The 24,071-nt window shown below is 45.3% G+C and overlaps 1 protein-coding gene across 2 annotated transcripts in view; it reads right to left on the bottom strand.

The window, feature by feature from the left end:
- Nucleotides 1–24,071, bottom strand: part of ASTN1 (astrotactin 1) — a 290,620-nt gene that overhangs the window by 118,523 nt on the left and 148,026 nt on the right. For both annotated transcript variants that reach the window (XM_019728300.3, XM_019728222.3), the window contains exon 8: nt 23,654–23,738. In XM_019728300.3, the coding sequence (XP_019583859.3) occupies nt 23,654–23,738 (85 nt within the window). The remainder of the gene's footprint in view (nt 1–23,653; nt 23,739–24,071) is intronic.

Genomic DNA, 24,071 nt, shown 5'->3' on the forward strand with positions numbered 1-24,071 from the left:
TAAAAACTGAAAAGTGCTCATAGTGGCAGGTACATGCTACACACGATATAAGTGTCTCTGTTATTGTTACCATCAACCTCACCTGCTGCAACTACCTCCTGGTCGCCTCCTACACGGCGCCCTCAACCATAATCCCCCTCTCCTGACTCGACACCTTCTAGAGACACTTAATTGTCACAACTGGGGGTGGGGTGCTACATGTATGTAGTGGGTCGAGGTCAGGAACATTATTAAACATTCGACGACACACAGAACAGCCCCCCGACAACAAAGAATTCTCCAGCCCCAAATGTCAGTAGTGCTGAGGTTGAGAAACCCTGATCTAATGAAGGAGTCATTGAAGTTTTTCTGGGAAGGGCCAGAGAGTAAATGTTTGAGGCATTGCAGCCATATAATCTCTGTTGCAACTACTCAACTCTGCCTTGATAGCAGGAAAACAGCCATGGACAGTACGCAAACAAGTGAGTACGGTTGTGTCCCAATAAAACTTTATTTACAAAAACCGGTGGCGCGCAGCTTTGGCTGGAGGGGAGGTAGGTAGTTCACAGATCCCTGAGCTCATGTCTCCTGTGCCTTCCTGAAATGCCGTGATCATCATACTGTCTGCTGCTCAAAATATACTCTCTAGATTCCCATTTCCTATGAGGGAAAATCCAAACCCCTTGTCTGGAATCGAAAGCCTTCTGACCAGTGCCTACCTCTCCGTCCTTCCCCTCTATGTCTCTCCTATCAGAGCCACTGCCCCACAACACCAGTATTTTCTGAACAGGCCAGATGCCCCCTCCTCTTTCACTCCTCCCATGGTAACTTACCCATTGTGCACGTCCTCTGATTCCCAAGCTTTTACCTTCTCTTCCTCCCTCCCTTTCAACAGGTTTGCTTAATGGCAGGGAGAGCAGCTAGGAAGATGTTAGAGAAATTGTCAGAGATAATGGATTGTTCTAGAGTAAGGCAACAGCTTTGTCAATGGAGTAGAGCAGCTGGGTTGCAGAGAGAGACATTTCTGAGAACAAAGAGGATCTGATGACATGGTGTGTGTGTGTGTGTGTGTGTGTGTGAAGAGGAGCAAGAAGGTAATTGTGGGGGATTATGGAGAATGACCCCATTCCCATCTGGGAGCTGAGTGATTGTTGACGCTATTTATACAGGCCCAAGACTGTGGAGTTAGAGCTGGCATGGGGAGGGGAAAGTGGGTTTTGTGGTCAATTCTAGACAAGTTCATTTGAGATACTTTTAGGCAATCAGTGAACAAATATCCAGAAGGCAGTTAGAACTGGAGGTCTAAAACCAAGAAAAGAGATTTGGGCTGGAGATACAGATTTGGGAAACACAAGAGAATAGATCATGTTTGAGACTGTGGGAGAGGAAGAGCTTGCCCAGGGAAAAGCAGACAGCCTAGTAACAGAAGGGGACCAAGGATACTGCCAAAACCTCCAGGAAGAGGTAGGGATGGCAGAGGACACTATTGGGAAAAATCTTCCCTTTCAAATGCTTAATGCTTGACCGCTGTCCAGGACACTTTTAATTGGGGGGGGGGGGGGAGGGACGCTGAAGGCCAAGGTCTCACTTCAGGTTATTTGCACATTAATAGACATGGGACAAAAATCCTCTTATCCCTAGGTGTAGTAACGAAGCAATTTCCAGATTAATGTCTGACTCCTTCCAAAGAACTTGGCTCTGGGTATCAACCTATATTGTCTCCAAACGTAAATGCTTTTGAGAGTCTCTGATGTTAATTCTACCCTTGGATGTGAAACTCAGAGGCATTTATTCCTTGAAGGGATCTGAGAGATACAATTCCATTTGCCTCTCTGCACTCTTCAAAGATACTTTGGTTTAAAACTCTTGGAACTCTTTCAGGGTTGCAGTTCACAATGATACGTCTATTCGTACGTATGCTTGGTATCTAGAACTAAGTCATAGCTATAAGTACGGGGATAAAAGGAATACCTCACTGATGAAGGAAATCAACGTGTAGCATTAAGATGTAGAGCCCAGATGCAACTAAGTGTGTGTACGAATACACATTCTCTGGTCTGTTCAGATGACGCTAAAATGATTGATTTCATGTGTAAGGGACCCTGATGTCACAGTCATTCTTTTGTTAACAATGGGAGGCTTTGAACAACGGGATTAGCATTACCTCTAACTGGTGGAAAGTCTACCATTATCTGAGTTGACACTTACCCAGCAGAGAGGTCTAAAGCACTTAGGAGGCTGAAACCAGGGGTAAAAGAGGACATTCCCGCGGATTTGAATTGGCCCTAGCTCTCTATGGATTTGGAGTTGGGAATGTAAAGTAGATTTGCCACTTTTTTTATTCACATGTAGTTATAAGTGTGATGGAAGAAGATTGCTATGACAAGACGGTTCATTGTGCTGTTTGGGATTTGTGATTCCTTCTGATTGACTCCTGGCTTAGGCATTCAATTCCCTCTTATTTAGCAACTTTTTATCCAGCTGTCAAAGGCATTAGATCTAATCACTGCCACTTTCTTTAGAGAATAGTCACCTCTGCAAAGAGATATTTTTCCTCTGTTGCAAAGGTGGGAAAGAGCCAATTAAGCTTCCTCCTGCAGACATACAAGGTCCTACCAGACAAAACATAAAACTCGCAACGCCATTCAACTTTTGCATTCGTGTCCCTAGAAAAATGAAATAGGGAAAGAGGATGTCAGCCACTTTGAGTCCCCAAGAGTCATTTTCTTTGGCTCCATCAAGAATATGTGTGGCCCCTTCCCTCCTGTTTATTTCTTCTCCCTTCCTACAGAGCACAGGGAGAAGAAGAAAAAAGAAGAGGTGAGCCAAGACCGTGATTTTTGCCAGCAATGGACGAATAATGGCTCATTCCAGGAAGACAGAGAAAATGGTCTAAATTAGAAAACATTTCACTAGGCTGGGGCCTCAGTATCCAGTTGAGCCAAACTCAATCCAGCACAGCAATTTCCTACCTCCCAACTGGGTCTGCTTGCGCTCAAAGCTCCAATTATATCAGCCTGAATGCTGCTCCTAAGACGACTCCACTGTCCTCCATCCTGAGCTCCCTCTGGCTCCAAAAGGGAATTTTTTGCCTGTCAGTGGATTTGGGTTTCATCCCCTCTTTCAGCTTCCTTGAGCCGCCTCTCTCTTCTCCAGCTCCCTTTATTAAAAATGCTAATGCTATCATTTTCTGCCTGGATTTCGGAAAAATGCAGGAAAAAGGAGCTGAGGCTGGAGGGAACATGAGAGCCGAGATGATTTGAATCAGGGAGAGGCTTTTTATCTGGCGGTCCCTCAACTGAAACTCACAGCCCAGAAAGCAGTGAACACCCAGCAGGGGGAGGGAGATGAGGCTGCCATTTTTTTTTTTTTTCCCTTTTAAAATTAAAACCCCCTAAAAAGGGAAAATGCTGTCCTTGTAACTTTGGCAAGGACTTTCAGCTTTTGTTCTCTTTGTCAGAGTGGCAAATTTCATCTTCTATTTTGGAAGAAGAGAGAGAGGAAGGGCAGTGGCCTGGAAACCTGGAATGTGCCAGGTACGAGAAAAAGATGAGGAGGAAGATGGGCCCGGGGAGGATAACGGGAAGGGGAGGAAAAAGCAAATCAAAAGGGACTGTGAGGATATGGGGGCAAAAAGAAGGAAGAGGGGAAAGGAAAAATAGGAAGAAGAGCCTGAAACGGCTATAAATGCACAGGAAGGGAACATATTAAGAGGGTAAAGAACAGCATACAAGACAAATGAAAAACGATGGCTGTTAAAGAACCATAAATATGCGAATAGGAAAGACTGTCTGACAACCCCCAGGGGTGGTCAATAGAGTCACCCCCTCAGGTATTTCTTGTTCTTTTTTTTTAAATTTATTGTTTATGTTGGTAGTTGTTATACAATCTTATATTGGTTATGTTAGTTTCAGGTGTACAGGTATTTTCCACTCTGCTTCGTTCAATCCGGCATAGCACAGCCTGCCCCTGCCTCTTTCCCCCACCAGCTAATAAATTCTTATTCTTCGTTTTTAATTTTCTAGTTACATCCCATAAATAACTTCTCTGCCCTTTCCTGTGTGACATTTATACCACTTAGATATTAATAGATGACGCCACCTCCCCTGTACATTTGCGTAGCTCACATAATACCTGGCGTGATTGTTCTTTTCATCTCTCCCTGTAAACCAAACCCTTTGCCCTCTAATTAGTCTTGGTGCTCTTCCCCAAAGCCCCTTACTTCTCTGTGCTTCAGGCAATAAAGCGCCTTCAACATTTTAATCATGAAAATTGGAGAGCAAGAGTGGGTGGTTGTCCAAAGCTGGGCAGAGAGAGAAGTGTAAGGGGTGAAGAGGAAATAATGCAGCCTTAAGTCAGGGGATTGTTCTCGATACTAAATTCTACTACTCATCAGTTGTGTGACGGGGCCCGATTGTGAGTTGGACAGGACTATTGCTGAAGCTTGTTTTAGCGCCCAGTCTACGATCTAATCTTCATTGCATCTGCACAGAGCGTCTTTGTGGCGGCCCGTGGCCTTCAGAGTCTGGCCTTCTTGGGTTCACACCTTGTCTCTACCACTTACAAACCATTGGACGGTCTGGTGATGTTCTTGCCTCCTCTATTTCTCAATGTCCTCAGAGATAAACTTGAGAAAAGAATGCCAACCCTTATTGGGGATATTGTATGAAGGACAGAGAGGCTCCCAAACTTGCTCAGCTCATAGCACCCAAAGTGACTTAATTTTCACGGCTTTCTTGGGTCCAAAGAAATATGTAGTTAGGTCCAAACAACTCAATGCATATTAATATCCTAACAATGGAGTAGCCATTTAAAAAAGAGTACCCACAAAATTGAAAGGAGTAGTGTGGTGTCTGACAGAGACACCGGTTTTCCTTGACAATTTAAAATATTTCACAGAACCCCAGTAAGACGGCTATGGTGCCCCAAGTCCCTTGGTGCATAGTTGGGGAGTCTTGGTAAGTCCAGAGAAGGGACCGCCAAAATGGCAGCTATCTCTACTGCCAATCAGAACATCCCCTCAGCATCAAACTTGGACCTAAAAAAGTGAGTTGAAGTTGATCCCAGCCTGTTTCACTACTTCTCCATAGTGCTAAACACAGGCCAGGAGAAGGAGGAAGAAAATTGAAGACGTGACCTCCTGGTTTAAACTCTGCCTTTAAGGGAAAAAAAAAAATATATGGCCTGAATGTCATGCGTGAGAGTTACAAAGACGGCCTTAAAGGTTGAGAATTCTGCTTCTAAACCCATTAAGGACCCTTACAGTAGTTGGGCCCTTGTGGCGACTGCATAGAAAGGCAGGATAGATGGGGATCTAAACTAACCGTCAAGAATGAAATGACCAAAAAAACCCTTGTCTTCTTCCCTTTCTTTCCAGCAAGATCTGTCATCTCTTCTAAGATGATCTCTGTTTCGGTTCCTATTATCAGGTGTTACTCTGGTGGTGGGTCCAAGAGTAGAGAGAGACTAGAAGGGCAAGAAAAATATGTTACTCTTTCCTCTCCAAAAGTGATTACAGTGGAACTATCGACCATCTGGCACTATTTGTTCATTGATTCTGTTATTGATTTGATGTTTATTGAACACCTACTGTATGACTAAGGCAGCTAGGCGTCACAGACAAACAAATAAAAAAGACCCCAAAAGCCAAAAAGGTACAGTATGTGTCTGTCCTTAAGGAGTTTCCCCTGCTGTACAGTCTGTTGGGAACACAGACAAGAATACCAATGGTTATACTGAATCCATCTCTCGTTTGGCTGTGCGATGGTGCTATGGAACCCCAAGGAAGAATCTTTTAAGTTCACTACCACAGAGGTGAGAGGCAAAACAAAAGAGCAAGAGTGTTCTGGGAAGTGATTTTTTAGAACAGGAGTTAGAAGTAAATAGAAGGATACTATTTATCCTTAAATACTACCCTCCCTGCCCCCTCCTGGCTAAAAAGACACCTAGGAGTGGTCCCAGGAACACTCTCCTTCCAGAAAACCACCTGCTATAGTCTGGCTGCATTCATCTCACCAATACTAACCGACCAGCCCAACCTAGGTCAGTGGGACAATGTTAGGTTGTCACCTTGCCAGAGCAACAGCCATTGTCCCACTTGATTAGTACCCGGGCCATCAGGGGAGCCATTTCAGGACTCCCTCTACTGTCCCTGTCTAAATCACTCTTCCAGATGCTTCCTTCTCATGTTTTATTCATCTCAGCTTACTCACTCATTCATTCACCAAACTATATGTATAGTCAGTCTCTGACTTTCCTAAATTCAACTCTCTTGTATCCTGTGCTTCCTGCACGTTCTCCATTAATCTACGCCAATTGTGCATTTTGGTTGTAATTCTACTGAAGTCCCTCACTTCCTCACTTGAACCTGACTCTTATCAGAGCGTCACTTGGGTGGTGACAAGTTCGTGTGTGTGTGAAGGAAGTGGACAGCATAGGTTTCATTCCTTCAAACATTGGGGATGTTCATGCAAATTAACACCCCCATGAGAACTATGAGACTGGAAAAAAAAAACAAGAGATAAATTCCTCTCCCGTCCCATAGACTGTTCAGAGGTACAGATTTCCATAGATTTCCACTGCATCCCGTGTGTCCAAAAACTGGCTTGTAAAGCTGTGGCCAGCTGACTAATGTGTTGCCTTGTCTTTGCTTTTCTCCCTGCCCTGTCTCAATTACCTTTCCCCCTCACTCTTGCTACCCTGGGATGGTACCTTCCCATAAAACCTTAGCACATAAGGCTTTTTTCTAGTGTACTCTGGCTAAGATAGTCTATGTTCTTCCATTTTTCAACTGCAAAGTAAAAGTGGATAGTAATAGTATCTACGTCATACAGTTGTGCAGATTAAGTGAGTTAATATTAAGTGCTTTGAACAGTGCCTAGCACATGGTAAGCCCTATATGATTGTTGGGTATTATCTCTTTTTTTCCTACGAATTTAAGACAGCCCTGAGACAAAGAAGGTCATCAGTGAACGTTTTTCAAATGAATGAATGAATGATGGACGTACCCTACTTGAGTGGAACATGAAAGATAGATGAGTTAATTCAGAAAAGAACATCATGCCAAATATTAAATATAAATAAGCTGATTTCTCTTTTGTGGATCAAGAGATCTAAGCACCAAGAAATGCACTGAGAAAATAATGCAGAGGTTTGCACAGAACTTGCACGTCTGACCCTACATGTGGCCATCACTTATTCATTCAACAAACATTTAGTCAGTGCTTAATACTGAATGTGACGGGAAATGCCATATGGTTAAAAAGATGAATAAGGCACAGTCCTGAACTTGAGGACCTTATAAGCTGGGGTAGCAGGAGCAGCAGCAGACAAGTGAACCCATGATTAAAGCTATCAGATCATTATAATTATGGTGTGAAAACAGTGCGAGATATGTATGGGGTAACAGGATCGCAGAAGACGACCACTTTGTAAAGCCTAGATGGCAGCAGATGTTTATCTCAGAAGGGGCAATCTGGATGCAGACTTAAGCAGTAAGTAGGGAAGAGCCAAGGCTAGGGAGGGGAGTAGGAAAAACCATTCCAGGCACAGCACACCCGACATGCGATGCCCAGACACGTGGCATACAGCACGGAATACACAGAGACTCTACGACAGACTCAGTGTCATTGGAACATCAAATGATTGGAGCTGATGGGGCTGAGGGGATTGGCAGGAACCAAGGCAGAAAGAGCGTGTAGGCCACGTTAGAAAGCCCCAGACTTACTCTTATAGGGCCGTAGTTTCACTGGTGCGTTTATGGCAGGGTGTAGAATGAACAGCAATTTTATATAGATCTTTTTGGTGGCTAGAGGGAAGGATTTGAGGACAAGTCAGGGGGCAGGGAGCCAGGTGAGAAGCCTATCATGGTGGCAAAGGTGAGGGACCAAAGGCTGGCCCGAGAAGCTGGTGGTGTGGATGAGACTCGGTGTATGAGGGGCCAATTTGATAAACATTATGGCCTTGGAAAGAAGACTCTCAATGCTGGCTCCCACCAGGGGGCATCCCTCCGGCTTTGGCAAGCCCCCCAAAGATCTGCACTCTAACACTCCCTTTAAGAATGCTATGACAGAGCTCCACCAGCTCACCTTCAGAAAACAGAAAATCTGGTCCGAGGCCTCAAACTTCAGTGATGAAATCTAAGGCCCAGGTTCGTGCAGATCTAAAATCTGGGTCAAGGCAAATGGCTTTGTCAGCCATTGTTTCATTCACAATAGTCATGAAACTTCCAAGGGATTAAGATACTGAAAGTCAGAAATAAAGAGGCTACCCAGGTAAATAGCAAATAAGAGGCAAGGCCAGGATGAAAATCCAGATTTGTTAGATTGAAGTCCAAGTTCTCTCTCTCTCTCTCTCTCTCTCTCTCTCTCTCTCTCTCTCTCTCTCTCTCTCGAAAGGAAGCAATGTCCTGAACAAAAGTGGGGAGAAGGTAAAGTAAAAGGTAAGTGTCGTGAAGAGCCAGAGAGAGAGAGAGAGAGAGAGAGAGAGAGAGAGAGAGAGAGAGAGAGAGAGAGAGACAGACAGAGATTTAACTTCACAGCAGATTGCTCATGGTCATTATCAAGTACATTTTCAGTATCTGGAGCCTCCAGAGGCAGTGTCTTGCCTTTCCCAACCCCCAGCCCATAGCGCCTTACGTTACCAACCGGAACCTTAATACGGAATGTCCTACATTCCGTATCCTTGGCCTTAGCAAGTTTAATTGCTAAGTTGGTTGAAACTGAAAGAATGGGGAGAGGTTTTGCGATAGCATCACCAGCCCTCTCCCTGGGCTTCAGTTCAAAGGAATCGCGGCTCAGGACCAGAGGAGAGAACCGCGGACTGAATGCACTTGTAGGCTCTGCTCTCTCTCCCTCTGCAATCCTCTGGTGCACAAGGGCACAGCAGGGGTTGCTGGGAAACGGAGTCTTTGATGATGTGCTCTCCCTGCTGCGAAGACTAATGACTTCAAAGAGGGCATCCTGCCATGCCAGGGGCTTGCAGGGAAAATCTGACAGCAGTGTAATTAAGCAGGAGACTTGAGTTAGGCTAGTGCCTTCAACAACACCCTCCTCTGCCTGGTGGAAAGCACAATTTAGGGAAGGGAGAGACAAAGCTTTTGAAGAGCAGGGATGTGTCTTCAGGATAACGGCTTTGATGCTGGCAGACAGGGGAGGAAAAAAAGTAAATAGCAAACCAAAGCAAAACACCCGGCCTGGCCAAGGACTGCTGACCGGTGGTCAAAACTGAAAGATTTTAAATAAGGGGAGCAGGATCTCGCTCCCAAAGACAGACCCCCATCAGGTATTATGATACCTGATGCTGGGTTCCCTAATTCGTGGAGGAAGGGTCGTCTACTCCCATTGCCACCAGGTTTTACCAAGCCTCCTCCATGAGCTAAATAAACACTCGCTTTCCATGATTCTCATGCACCTCCCAGTACCACCTTACGAGGCAGGTATTATTACCCTTAATTCACAGGGGAGGAAGTTATGGCCCAGAGAGCTTAACTAATTTGACCATGGGAAACAAGGAGAGCCAGTAAGTGGTAGAGCCAGGATTTGGACTCAGGCGGTCTGCTTATACAGTCTTAACCATTATGTTCAATGACTCATTTCCTTTTGTGTTTAAGCTCCCAATAGACTGTTGTGAGGACTGAGTAGGGTGCTTGGCACAGAGGAAATTCTCAGGGGAAGTGATACGTCGTGAGGAGTATGAAAATGTCCCCTCCTCCCTGCCCCAAGATAAATATCCATCCTGTTAGTCCATTAGTCATAATGCTGGAAATCACACCAAAAGCAATTATTCCATTTTTAATTGAGCACCTACTATACACAAGACAGCATGTACTTGAGAACGAGACTCAGAATTAAGCCCCTGCTCCAAAAGTCTTATAGTCTACAAAGGGCCAAGCTGAGTCTAGGGATAGAAATAATACAAGGCACATGTGGCAAGTGTCACAAGAGAGAGTTACAGGCCCGAGGCAGCCCAAAGGAGAGAGAGATGGCTGCCAGCTGCGGGGCTGGGGAAGGCTTTATGCAGGAGCAGGTGTCTGTGCTGGACCTTGGAGAATGGATAGAATGAATCGGAGGACAGGGCATTGCAGGGAAGGACCTGGAAAGGAAGCAATGTCCTGAACAAAAGTGGGGAGAAGGTAAAGTAAAAGGTAAGTGTCGTGAAGAGCCAGCAGCTCAACTGGGGTGGAAACAAATGCTGGGAGGCCTGAGTGCTGGGAGGGACCTCTCCTGAGAGGCTACATGGTGTCCTCAGATATCACACCGAGAACCTGGACTCAGAGTCAGACTGCTGGGGCCAGTCCATACCCTTCCGTTCGTACTGTGTGCTCTCAAGCAAGTTACGGCCCTCTCTGTGCCACGGCTCCTCACCTGTACGATGTGAGGACGGAATGACGTGCGCCCTCATAAAGCATTTACCAATAATGCCTGTCACATAGAAAGCACTCAGCAAATTATCAGCTATTCTTAGTTAATGACGTAACATATAAAGTACCTGGGAGAGTGCCTGACTCACAAAAGGAGCCCATCACACAGTGATCTCCTGCCTATGCTCCCACGGAGCACCCACCTATCTTTCTAAATGCACTTCATCGATGTCCGAAGCAGTTCACGCCTCTGCACTGAACCCCACCTCTCCACAGGCTTCTTTCAAAGTGCAAATGCTTCTAGGACCTGGGAGGAAAAGCCCAGTCGGCAGCTGACAGTGCAGCGATGACTACACTCGCTCAATGCCCCACAGCTGGAGAACCAAGAACAGGGAGGGCAATCCTGCCCATCACACCTGCAGCTAGGTCAGCTGACTGTCGCACATTAGACTATACTTCAAAGCAAGCAGTGTGGAGGGAGGGGCAAGACACAAGCAGAGGGGGCTTCTGCCACCTCCAAATCTGCTTGTCCATAGAGTACACTGCTTTCCTTGCCGGGCAGCACCCTGAGAGTTAAGCGCATGGGCTCCAGACAGATTTCCTAGGTTTGAATCCCAACTGTGCCACTTACTATGGTATAACCTTTGGGCAAGTTACCAAAGTTCTCCATACCTGTTTCCTCATCTGCAAAAAGGGGATAGCTTCAAAGAGTTTTGGTGACATTAAAATACATAGGGCTCTTAGAAATGTGCCAGGCACCATGAACTCTCAGTAAATATTAGCATTATTATTACCTTCACTTTCATTTACCGAGTAAGAAGCTGTAGAAAGTCACATCGCAAGAACTCCTAATGAGGCAAGACTGCAAATGAGATAAAACTCTATAAACTGGAGGAAAAGACAGTGTTAAGAGCCACATGGAGACTGTGGAGGCAGAATTTTAACGGCTTTGAGCTCTTTAGAGAATGCGGATGGATCAATATAAATAAAAATGCAAAGATGTCTAAGAGCTAGACTGGATTCACTAACAAGAGGACATCCCAAGCTAAGCTCAGGACCAATTTTGACGGCATCTCTAGGTTGGCATTTCAAAGGCAGCTATGCGGATTTCAGAAAGGAAGTCACACACTGGTTTAGGAGATGTATTGCAACCCCATTCTGGGCCAGAAACTTGACAAAAATCTTTTCCATGGACTAGATAGAAATATGTGGCTTGAATGTGCATTTAATGAATTCCTGCATACTTGAACAAGGAAACCAACAAGTTTCAAGTAAGGAGTCAAGGTCAACCTGCAAGAAGGTCTCTTCATGGGAGCAGGACTTGGCAGTATTTTCTCTAACACTTTCATCAGATACTTGGAGAAGGTCACTGAAGGTACATGAATTAAATTGACAGTTCACGTCAAGTAGGAGGGATGGCTAATACATAGGATAACCGAGTCAAGAGCCAAAGGATTTCAGTGGACTACAAGCTAAAATTTAACAAGGTTTCATATAAGACCTGAATTTAGGTTAAGACAAGTTGAATGCAGTCTTGAATACACTTTCTCTTTTTAATAGCAGTCCCTGTGGAAAAGACCTTTAGTTAGCCCAAAATTCAGTATAGGCTAATACTATGATTCTTTGCTTGAAGGACCTAACGCAAGTTTAGCTTAGACGTCATGAATAGAAAATGCACAGGAAGAAAAAGGCGTGATGTACTTGACAGAGCGATTTGACCCGTCCTGGTCAACGTCATCCGAAAGGTACAATGGCAAACTAGAAATGCAGAAAACAGCAAGATCTTTAAGGGATTCGGGAAACTTGCAGTCTAAAGAAAAGTTGAAGGACTTAGCTATATTCCGAAGAGAAGGCTTGGTGGGGAGCGATGAAATCATCACAATTGTTCTGAAACATGAACACGTAGCTGCGCCTATATGATGGTCTTACTTGTTCGCAGGCACTCACCCCACACTCGGCAGCAGATGGGCACATTTTTCTAATCCACGCACAGGAACCATACTAGGTGCCAGTCCTGAGCGCAGACGGTAAAAATCAACAGATTCATTATTGTTCCAAAGGACAGAGCTGACCAATAGGTAGAAGTTACAGGCAAACACATTTTGGCGCAGCCTAAAGAAGAACTAAGAATCACATTGTAACAATGCAATGCCCTGCCTTTTTGAAGAATGGAGCCTCCACCACGGACAGTGTTTAAACAGTGGTACGGGAGCCATCAGCTAAAAGGGCTGTAGGAGGGATTCCTACACCAGGTTGCAGGTTATGACCTTCAGGGGGCTCCCAGCTCTGAATGTGTAGGATTGTCCGGGATTCAGCTGCGATTCTTACTCCCACTTCCTGACATTGGGCAGGCGAGTCACCACTCTCCTGAGACTCTAAAGATCCAATCAGGTTTAGAAAACAAGGTCTGTGTAAGTCCTGCCCAAAGATGGACACATTCTGTCATTTATTTAACAAATATTTGTTGAGCACCTACTATGTGCCAGGCAGTGGGTTAGTGTACGGCAACGCAATGATAACCGATACATTGTTTATGCTCTCATGGAATGTGCGTGCTAGATAGAGGTGGGTTGTTCTAACTCAACTTGTCAAACTGATGTTAAGATCACATGACTGGGTAGCAGTTCAAAGGATGTAAACGAGGCCATGAGCAATGCAAAACATCATCCGTGGGGCACTTAATGCCACTGCTTACTGAGGGCGTACGTACTTTATGTAACATCATTGAATGTAACGTATTTCATTTAGGTTTCCTTCATCGTCCTTTGAACAACTCTATGAAATCAATACTATTATTTACGTCTTTTACTGACGAGGAGCTTGAGGCTCCAAAAAGTTACGAAGCTAGCCAAGCATGCAGTGCTTTGTAGCAGAAGACATGAGATAGTAGAAGGTTTGAGCCCCCGTCGGCCTGACGACAACTCTGCGCTCTTCCCACACAGATAACAATGTGAGCAGGTAAACATGAATCCTCGTGGAAGGGAGGTATCCACAGCCCCCTGGCCAGGATAAAACAGTTTGACCGAGGCTATTAAGGGAAGAAGTCTGGTTAACGACATCCAAGGCTATTTCTGGATAGAAAAACCTGTGACTATGTCCAAACTACCTTCTCCCCAGGCCCACGAGCTCGGGGAAAATGGACGGCCCCATCCTTCAAACGTGAAGATGTCACTGCTGACCCACTGGGCAAGGGCTCTGAAATCTCTGCCAACAGCAAGGACCTGCGGAGGTGTTTTATTCTTCCACATCTGCGCCAGTCAACGGGCAAATGCAATCCTGCACAGAGCCCGCAGTGCAGGCTGTTCCATGCCTTCTGCTGCAATGGGCCATCTTGACTTGAACCCGTGGTCAGGATTTCACATTAGCCACAGCACAGAGCTACTCAGTAAGAGGCGTCTGCCCCTCCACAGACAGTCACCGGCCTGGGGCCCCCGGGAGGTAGCTGAGTGCTTTTTATTTTTTAACCTGGTTTGGGCAGCAGCCAATGGCATTTACTGAGTTTAGGCCTCCAGCTAGGTCCCTCCAGTGACTTGTCACTTTCCCTGCGTCTCTCCATCATTCTGAAAGAGATGCTTAACTACAGACTACATACTTGTCATTGTTTTAATCTTGGCATCAACTCACAGACCCCCTCCCCCAGGGCCTCAAGGCTGAATTGCAGCTTCCCTCCTGCTTTCATTGGGAGACTCTCAGCATGGCAGTCCTTGAGGGCTCTGGCAAGAGAAAAGTTCTCTTCAGGGACCCAAATTCTCTTTTCTTGCCTATGAGACTCTCAATATTGCTGCAATGTTCCCTAGATTTACCTGTAAAATGAGGACAAAAATAGCTCCTACGTCACAGTGTTGAAATGAGAATTCAATTGGTTGGTACATGCAAAGTACTTAGAAGAGTGGCTGGTGCATTGCAAAGGCTATGTAAGTATCAGCTATTATTACTACTAATATGAACATAAGCATTATGACTACTGCACCTGAAGGGCAGAGCACGGGGAGCGCCACAGTACCAGGCAGGCAAAGAACTAGGTCTCACTGGCATGGATATTACCTGGCTCCTCCTGGTGTGGAATTTCTTCCCATTGGTGACCATCCCACAAAGGTGAGCATTCACTCCATCTAAAGTCACCTTTCTTAGGTGCTTCCAAACAAGGGAGTCCCTGCTGTACGTCAGGAGGGGAGGAAGTCCCTGCTGTACGTCAGGAGGGGAGGAAGTCCCTGCTGTACGTCAGGAGGGGAGGAAGTCCCTGCTGACCACTGTGGTCTGGGCAGCCCCCCGGGGATACGCCATGTCCAGGGCTGATGGGGCTAGAGTGGCACCGGGCTTTGAGCGGCCGTCCACAGCGTCCTTTGACAGTCCTGCACGACAGAAATCTGGGGACCCTCCTACAGCTGAGGGTCTTAGGTCCAAGGGAACCTGGACTGGAAAGGCTGGTTTGGGCTGTATCTCCTCAAGCCAGTGATGCTGCTCTCGGGGTGGGAAACCTCATGGAAGGGTTAACCAACTTGCTGGGAAGGAGCCTGAGGGAAGGCGAAGATGACCCCGATTGCTGAGCTGCATCGTGGGTGAATGAAGACTCTAGATGTCAGCATCAGACAGTCTGCTCTCCACTCTGTCACTCTGGTCACCGCAGGAGCCTCCGATAGTAATAGGCACTTTTCCCATTATATGTACATATATGTGCGTGTGTGTGTGCACATATACATGTGCATATATGTACATATAACAAAGCATCATGTAATCATGTGACACAATTTTTGTTAAAAAATATTATAACTAAACAAATAAAGTGAAAGGTCAGAATGAGTTCTCTCTAGTGCAAGGCACTTTAGGTGGCTTGGATTTTCTTCCTTTCACTGCTCTGTTTTATTTTTCTAGATTTCCTAGCAATGACATGCATTGCTTTTACGAAAAGAAAAAAGATGAAAACCCCAAAATGTACACTGACAAAATGTTTGCCCTCTGGTTTCTGAAAGTAGATAAAGTTAAAATTAGGAAAAGATAATTATAGCACGGACATCTGAATAAGAATCCAAAATACTTAACGGGGAAGAATAAACCTTAAGGTTACTTTTACTGAAATTATTTTCACAGCAATCACAGATGCAATAAACACTACTAACTGCTCACCTCTCCAACAGTTCGTAGGATTTTTATCAAGATTAGTGATGATACTAAAAAATGAAAAAACCACTGAGCCCAGCATTATGTGCTTAATAAATGACAGCTATTAATCAGCATTATATAAGGAACCTTTCAAAGTCTTCAGTGACATTGAAATTGCACTGCATTCAATATTGTGCTGAATTTGAGGGTCACTGCTTGGTGTTCATTCAGCCCTTTGCTGTACAGACTTACAGACGTGCTCAGGTGAGAGGATTTCTAGCTGAATGCCAGACCCTGAAACACTTTCTTCTTTCCTGCAAAATCAGTTTAAAATTGGGGATTTTAAGTTCGACCTTAAGAATAACTTCCCCATGGAAAAAGTTTTTAGACAAAACAATGTACAACAAAGATACTTTTAAAGCTTTCTTTTTTATCTTTCCCCCCAACTGTTGTGATTATAAAAGTAATACATGCTCACTGTGAAATTACGAATGTGAACAAAAATATATACAGAACTGGGGCGGGGAGGGGGAAGCAAAATTTATGATGCATAGAAAAGGAAATTGGGAAGCAATATGCCAAAATGGCAATGGTAGTTTTCTCTGCGCATAGGATAATGAGTGGATTTTTTTTCTATTTATTTTAAATAAAAAAGGAAAATAGCCCAGCTCTGCAAAGCTAGGGGAAGTGACAGCACTCTCAGACCCAGTATTCTGAGACTGAAACCCAAGGAAGTGGATGGTCCAGAGAGCATTCCTAGTGGAAAATACCCACGCATTCGGTAGAATATAGAAATTCAGGACACTATCAGAAAAGCATGGGCAAGACATAAAACATTCATTTCTATAAAATTGAAACAATTTATCTTCCATTCTTGAGCAGATGGGAGGGTAAATTGAGGTTGATTTTTTTTTTTTTTGATCCTAGTGGTCATGGTGGAGGAAATACGAATGTTCCCGCCTCCGGCACTGTTTAAAATAAGTCTCTTGGTGCGGTGACTGGACCCATCGGAGAGAACACGGTGGCAATTTCACTCTCCTCTGGGGGTGGGCATGCTGGAGGGGGACCACAGATGCTTGTCACTGGGGAGAGAGTGGGATGAAGATGTGTCCCTCAGTCCCTAGGGGAGGAGGATGCAAGTAGCAGGTGGGGGGGTGGCCAGTTAGCTCAGTTGGTTAGAGCATGGAGCTGGTAGCACCAAGGTTGCCGGTTCGATCCCCACATGGGTCCCTGTGAGCTGTACCCTCCTTAAAAAAAAAGAAAAAAGAAAAACAAGAAGCAGGTGGGGACCACAGCATGTCCACATCTCTTCTCCAGCTGATCACTGACGCTCAGAGTGTCACATGCTCTTCACATTGCGCTCTCCTTGAAATCTGAATTTACCTGACTGATTCATCTCCACGACCCACCTGTCACGATAGAGCCTGGCTACCAGCTCTGTGACCTTGAGCATGTGTCTGCACCTCTCTGGCCCTCTATGTCCCAATCAGTCCTCTGCAAGGACCCTTTAGGATGTACTCATCCACTAGTTGACAAACCAGTTCTCATTTTCACTGGAGGGGGTGGTGCACTGGGAGCGGACGCGCTCCCGCGGGGTCTGGAGACAGCATATCTTGTGAAGGAACAGTTCTTAAATCTGGCAGTGCTTCAGAATCATTTGGAAGCACTTGTCAAACGTACGGATTCTGGGCCCTCTCCCAGACCTATGAAATGAAACTCTCTCAGGGTAGGTCGGAAACCAGTACTTTAAATAAGCTCCCTAGATGACTCTGAAGTATCCGCTCCATGAACTGGCACCAGGGAGTCAATTACTAGGGACTATTTTGCTCATGTGTCATCCTGAGTAACCAGGAAGGTTATAGTTGCCTCTAAAAGGGGAGCAAAGGGCATCCCCTAAAATGACACGGCGGGGTCCGCACTAGCTCGTAAGTGCCTTTGTGCAAATTAGGAAAAGGCACCCATCTGGACAGATGTAGCCTTTGTCCCAGGGTTTTCTCGCCTTGGCAAGCATGAGCTAGGTGTCAGCCCTCTGTTGCTTTCTCAGCCAGATGTTTATCTGCCATGTACGAAGTGCGTCTCTGTACTCAGCTGATTGACCACATTTTTGTGAAAATGGATCAAATTAAACATGTTTCCCCTTGAGAAAAGCCCTGAGAACAAGGTGTGCTCCCCAAGCCAGCGGGGGGACTTGGTCCCATTAAGCCTGTCTGAGGACCTGACCTGGTAGGTTCTGCTTTCCACCACCAGCTCCTGCCTGCTCACCCAGGGAGGCGTCAGTTCTCCTTCATGGGGCAACCCTTTCAGCTGCAATCAGGTTACAGCAGGGCTTCAGGAGAGAGAAGAAGCTGGGAACTTTCGGATTGAATTCTAATCGCTTCCTTCATTCACTTCGGCATTGAAATTGGTGGGATACAGGAAAGTCACGTTTTCACTGACACCAGAGGAAAGAGAAGGAGAGGGAGCCCAAGAAAAAGGGAGAAAAGAATGTTAAAAAGGGGCCAAATAAATACACTGGAAACCCTTGCTCGGAATAAGTAAGTCAGGAATAATTACTAGAAAGAGTGACACGCACACATGTGTGTACACACACACACACACAGAGAGAGAAACAGAAAAGGAGAATAAAAAGCGCTAATGGGAAGGTAATCCCATTTGAGCATGGCATGGCCATGACCAGGCAATGACAGTGAAGTCGGGCTGCAGGGCGGGGGGCGGGGGGTGGTGACCAGAGATAAAAGAGCAGCAGCCCATTGGCCTGCAAATCCTGTCTGAGGGGTTGGAGGAAGGTGAATGGGGCATGGGCGGGGAGGGGAATAAAAGCCCCATGATGAGCTAGAAATGGGCAAAGGAAAGTCAGGAAATGTCATATGTCACATAGGCCTGGCTTACTCCATCTGAGTCATTTCTGAAGAGACTTGAAGCAGGTCACAGAAGGCCAAAAGCTGCCCAAGACAAGGCTTGGAATCAGAGCTACCCCTCAGCATCCTTGTCACTGCCCAATACGGGTTCAGCATCTGTGCTCTGATCGGAAGTTCCTGTTCAGTTTTAGTGGCCAGGAGAGCGAGGATGGCTTTGGATCATTTTGAATAATCAGCTGACCTCTGCTCAAGACCCAAGACCCAGACAAAGCACTGGGCCCACGGGCTCTGGCCATGGGTCTCCAGGGAAATGTTAGGATGGCATCGTTTGGGCAGGAGTGAAGAAAATCACCTCTTGGCAAGCCTGCATTTTGAGCAAGACAGAGAGGCTTCAGCCAACCATGACAAACACCGTCTTCATGAAAAGGAAACCGGAGTCTGTGGCATTCCCTCCTTCTGCAGAGTTAGAATGCCTCAGCAGTGACACCCAGGGCAGTGAGCACCAGGCAGGAGCTGCAGAAACAGGACAGAGCAATAAGCGCCTGGGCCAATGGAAAGGACGGATGAAGGCAGCGTGTACTGCGTATATGCACACGTGTGTGGACACATGCGTGCATGCATGCATGTGTGTTAATCTAGAGGTGGCATGGTAAGTGTGTTGCCTCCTCAGTAGGCCGGGTAAGGAGGGGGTGTTCCGAAGAGCAGGGCTGTTCCTGACAACTACTTGGAAAGCCTTGGAGAAATACCTGTTCATTTTCTGTAGATCTCTCCCCATGTCATGAATTATCACTCTGTCGCCATCCTTCAGCCCTGAAATCGAGTGATATGTGCTAGTTTCCTGGTGGGGAATCTCCCTGGAGTTGCCCTCTGTATCTAAGATGCCAGAATAAGAAATCAGACTATTATTTACCGGAATCTTCAAATGCATGGATTTAATCTAATCGTGGTGTCCTGAAAAATGCATCCAGAGGCCCTCGGGTACACTTTTAATTTAACCAAAAAAAACACACCATTCTCGCCTTTCTTCATAATCTCCAAAGTAGCTCAATAAATGTGTTTTTTCTCCTCTAACATTTTCATGTAAAGTAATCTCTCTGGCTTCCTCCACCCACATGTATTGTTTTCATTGCTCATCTGTGGAAATTTGTGATTTGCCCTTTTGCCCCAGAAAACAAATCAGACTCTAAGAGTGCTCGGCTGTGTCTATGCGGCTATGGGGATGGGAGTTATTCTGTGAATTCACTCAGGTTAAACAGAAGACATGGCAAAGCACCCCGGTGGAGCAGGGTCTTCCATCCTGGGCCCTCTGTCGGGTGACCGAGTCACCAGGGGTGCTGTGGCTGGGAATAATTGCATTGCCAACCTCAAAGACCAGGATGTAACCTTAAACAGCCCATGTTCTTTTAATGACTCATTAGAACTCTGTCACGCGTGACTTTGTCTACATCTTTTTGAAGCTGTTTTTACTTTTTGTGAACAGGAGCTTCTCGTGTAAGAGCTCAGTGACTTTATAATCTGCCACCTGGATCCTGTCACCCGGGTTCACCAGTAACGGGGTTCACCACCCAGAACCACACACAAATGCCTCAACCTGCCTCGCTTCTCCTCCGCTATTTTTTGGCAGAACCAGAGTCACCAATAAAAGGTTGCAACCCCTTTGATTTTCATGCCTTGTACCTACGGTCCCCAATTCTCTGTCATTCTTTGCTGTTGGGTCTTGAAAACGTTCATGTACAGGATAACTTTGGGACTACGCTTTACTAGCAGAATCCAGATCAATACCATTTTAGATCGTTACAAGACTTGTGTATTTGTTGTAGTTTTTTTTGTTGTTGTTATTTTCTTTTTAGGATGGTTTTCAATTATTTTGGAGGGGTTCAGAAAAGCAATGTGGAATGAGGGAATACCCCACCAAATATACAGACACCTGGGAACTTCTCCCTTCTGCTAACAATTCGAGGGGCATCTACCTGGAGTTTTAGTGCCCAAAGCCTTAGGAAGCAAGAGCTCTCTGAGATCTAGCCCTTCCCCAGCTTTGCAGCTTCTTCTCCTGTCTCTGTAAATTGCACTCTTAAGTTACACTGAGCTATTTATTTGCCATTCCTAGAAAAACCTTGCTTCTTATATCTCTGTGCCTTAACACACGCTGTTCCCTTTACTCAGAATTACCTTTGTTACTTGTTAAATAGAACAGTTCAAAATCTAACTTCTCCACAGAGGTCTATTCCAGAGTCTTAGATGTCACATAAGTCATCCTTTAAATTGTAATCCCATAGACCTTTGCTCACACCTTTATTTGAATAGTTCTTCGAATCCATGGTAATTTTCTGTTATGTGCCCGTGTATCTATCTAGACCGCTAGTTCTTCCAAAGCAGATACCACATCTCTCTTCTTATAATTAGTAACATGGCTTATCCTGGGCCAAAAAAGGTAACGCAGTTAACATTTGTTGGAAACATGAATGAGTGAGAGAATAAATGACGGAGTAAGATTTCTATAAACAAACCAGAGCAAACGCACACACACGGGTTCAGGTAAACTGGAGCATGAGGCAGAGGCTGAACAAAGCTGTAGGTGTAACTCCTTTGCCTCACAGAATCAACCATTTGTAATTTTTTTGTAGTGGTGTCCTTAATCAATTTTCTTCCTTGTCTGAAAGTCATGAATGCTTATTGCTACTTTTCTCCTGGTACATTAACCTAGATTTTTCACCAGGGAATTCATTTTAACTATTACTGGCCTAGGAGTTGGTTGCTCTACTTCAAAGGACTGTTCAGCTATTTTAAGGTATGCAATATGTGGACACTAAGTGAAAAATGTAAATACCCACACACGCTGCTTACCTCTACCTTCTGGAACATAAAATAAAATAGTGGGGAAAACGAGGCCTACCATTGATTTTTCCGTAAGACTCCAATACATAATGTCATTAGTTGGCGATCTGTCAGATAGTTATCAGTTCAGGTGACAGTTTTCATGTTCAAATCAATGTCGATTAATTTTTTAAGAATCATTTAAGGAAGTGTGGCACTAGATCCCTGATTTAAATCAAGATGTAGGATATCTTCCACTTTTCACGTACCTTGTCACTTTACAACGAAAATGCCGTCATTTGTCTGGCACTTTTTTATATACATATAAACTCATGTTTCTTATCACTTCTGGTTCCATTATCCTCATGATAGTTTTTTTTCTTTCCTCTCCCCTCCTAACAGTTGCTCCGTTATTATATTAGTGTACAAAATGAGACCTCGTAGACAGTGATGATCAGAGAATAATGGAAATCAGAGATGGAAATGACAGATTAGGTCTCCCTGTCTGTTTCCTGGGGCTAATGTTCCTGTCAGTCTGTATCTCAGTGCTTTAGCCTGTCTTATTTTAAGTGACACCCACCTGGGGCCTCCACCAACTCCTTGGAGGCTCTTGTCTACATCCTAAGACTGTCTCTACACACAGCCGGAGGGGATGACGGAGGCTTGTGCAATTACCAAGTGACGTCAGGCCCATCCTCACAAGATCTGTCTACAAGGGCCAGGGGTGTGGAGGCCTGAGCGATTAGCCACCAAATCCAGTCACCACAGGGAGCCAGCCCGGATCGTTCGGGGCAAAAAGGGAAATGATATTTTGTCATCGTTTTCTTCAGCAGCAAGCTTGCAGGCTAAGCGATAGAGGGCTGGTTATCCATCATCCTTTACAACATTTCACTCAATATGAATCACAGTCGACTGAGAGCCTCCGTTGTCACCTAAGCAAAAATCCTGGTTCCCCAGAAACTATGCAAACACCTCAGGGGGCAGAGAGCAAGGGAACTACGCTGATTTTAAATAGCAAATGGCACAGCACTTGACATCTCTTAGCCAGTCCTCTGCCGTCCCCACCCATCTTTCCACAACAGGCTGCCTCATATGTATTTACCCTTCTACAAACACCTTCCTCTAAATTTTGTGGACCGCCTCTCTGATATGATCTCACATGCAGCGGAAACGGAGCCATCCTTCATTTTCACTCATAGAAAGATTTCATGGCATTTTGACTTCCCCAAGTTTTCTGACCTGTGACTCAGATTTCCTTTCCCTAACTCCATTCTCTCTTGTCCTTATTCCTCAAACTCCACCCGTTCCAGAACATTTGCCCTCTTCTAACGTCTACGGGCATCTATCATGCCTCGACTTAGTCATCAGCTGGCCAAGTTCTCAGAGTTGAGTTCTATCCCTTCGTCATAAATCACTCCCTCGGGCTCTTCAATCATTTTTATTGCTCTTCTCCAAACTCTCACCCATTTGTCTCCATATTTATTGCTCGGAGAGTCCAGAACTACATTCAATATTCCGGGCTTGGTCTCATCGGAATCGCACAGAGGGGGCTGAGTCCTCCGTGGCAATGCATGAAATGACGGTGGCGTCTTTTTTCCACCCTGTCAGGCTGCAAACCCATTTCTAATCTGCACGCCAAGCAATCACTCCGAGGTGGCTGTTGCCTTGATTTCTTTCTGGTTTTCCCGGTTCCATTGATTGCTATTCTTAGTTAGCGTTTACTGATCCCCTTCTCCTCCCAGTCTTCTCCATAACCCAACCAATGAGAAAGCAAGCTCTCAGCACCCAGAACAACATAGAAAGTTGCTTTTAAAAAGCAATACCAGATGGACAGTGTTAATATTTGCACAACCATGTGAACGCCACTGAATTGCACGTTTAAAAATGGTTAACATGATAAGTTTGATGTTATGAATATTTCATCACAATAAAAACTCTTAAATGATAAAACAATAAAATTATAAAGCCATAGATAAGGTAACTTTTTACCCTGTCACATGTGCTTAGGGAAAAGCAAAGGTCTCACAGAGAAATGGCAATTGGGGATGAGGAAAAAAATATTTTTACACTGAGCACTGCTTAAGTCTTTGCATCTCCCCCCTGCTGACAATCCCAGTGAAAATACGTTTCTACTCATGACAACTTGCAAAGCTCGTCAAGCTCTGGGAGAGCTACACAGGAGTCTGTGTGTCTCCACGTGTCTCCACCAAAATCAGCAGCCAAGTTCTGCCAGTGGAATCCTCATGGCGGGCGGCGGTGTGACAAGGAAGAAAGGGACAGCTTGGTTTTCAGATCCCAGCTGGAGGCTGCGGGGCTGCGAGGCAGAGGTGTCATCTCTGCGCTCGTAAATGGAGAAAAAGTTGATATGGACGTCACTGGGACGGTATAAATATGGAAATGCACTGTGACATTTTTACCCATTCGCTGATCTGAATATAACCGCGCTTTAGCTCTATTTCCCTACGCACAGTTGCTCCACGTCACGCCTGTGTGATGGAGTGGTGACATCTGGGAACAGCCAACGTGCCGTCCCCTCACTTACCCCTGGTTTGTCCCCCATTCATTCCGAATGCAAAGGTGCTTGTGTACTGGATCCTTCATGTAACCTTCATAGCAGAGGCATTCCCCTTAGAGGAAGGGGTAAGGAGGGAGAAAAAGAAACATAAAGGAATTGATTAACATGTCTGTGTTTGGGAAAATTAATAGGAAGCGGTCAGATTGAACTCAGACTCTAATAGTGGCACGATGAGATAGTAAGTCCCACCATGCCATATAGTTCCGTCTCTCCCACCCACACAAATGAACACACACCACCAATCTCTCCATTTTCCACGACGTGAGAATTTGCACTAGTAGAGAAATCTAACATTTACAGAGCACCTATTGTATGTGGTCTATAAGCACAAAGACCAAAAACTCTTGGAGCAAAGGAATATTTTCATCTCTATTTCCTTGGTGCC

This window comes from Rhinolophus sinicus, chromosome 11 (genome assembly GCF_057876585.1).
Source record: "Rhinolophus sinicus isolate RSI-liver-muscle chromosome 11, RSI-T2T, whole genome shotgun sequence".
In the NCBI taxonomy this organism is placed as follows: Eukaryota; Metazoa; Chordata; class Mammalia; order Chiroptera; family Rhinolophidae; genus Rhinolophus; species Rhinolophus sinicus.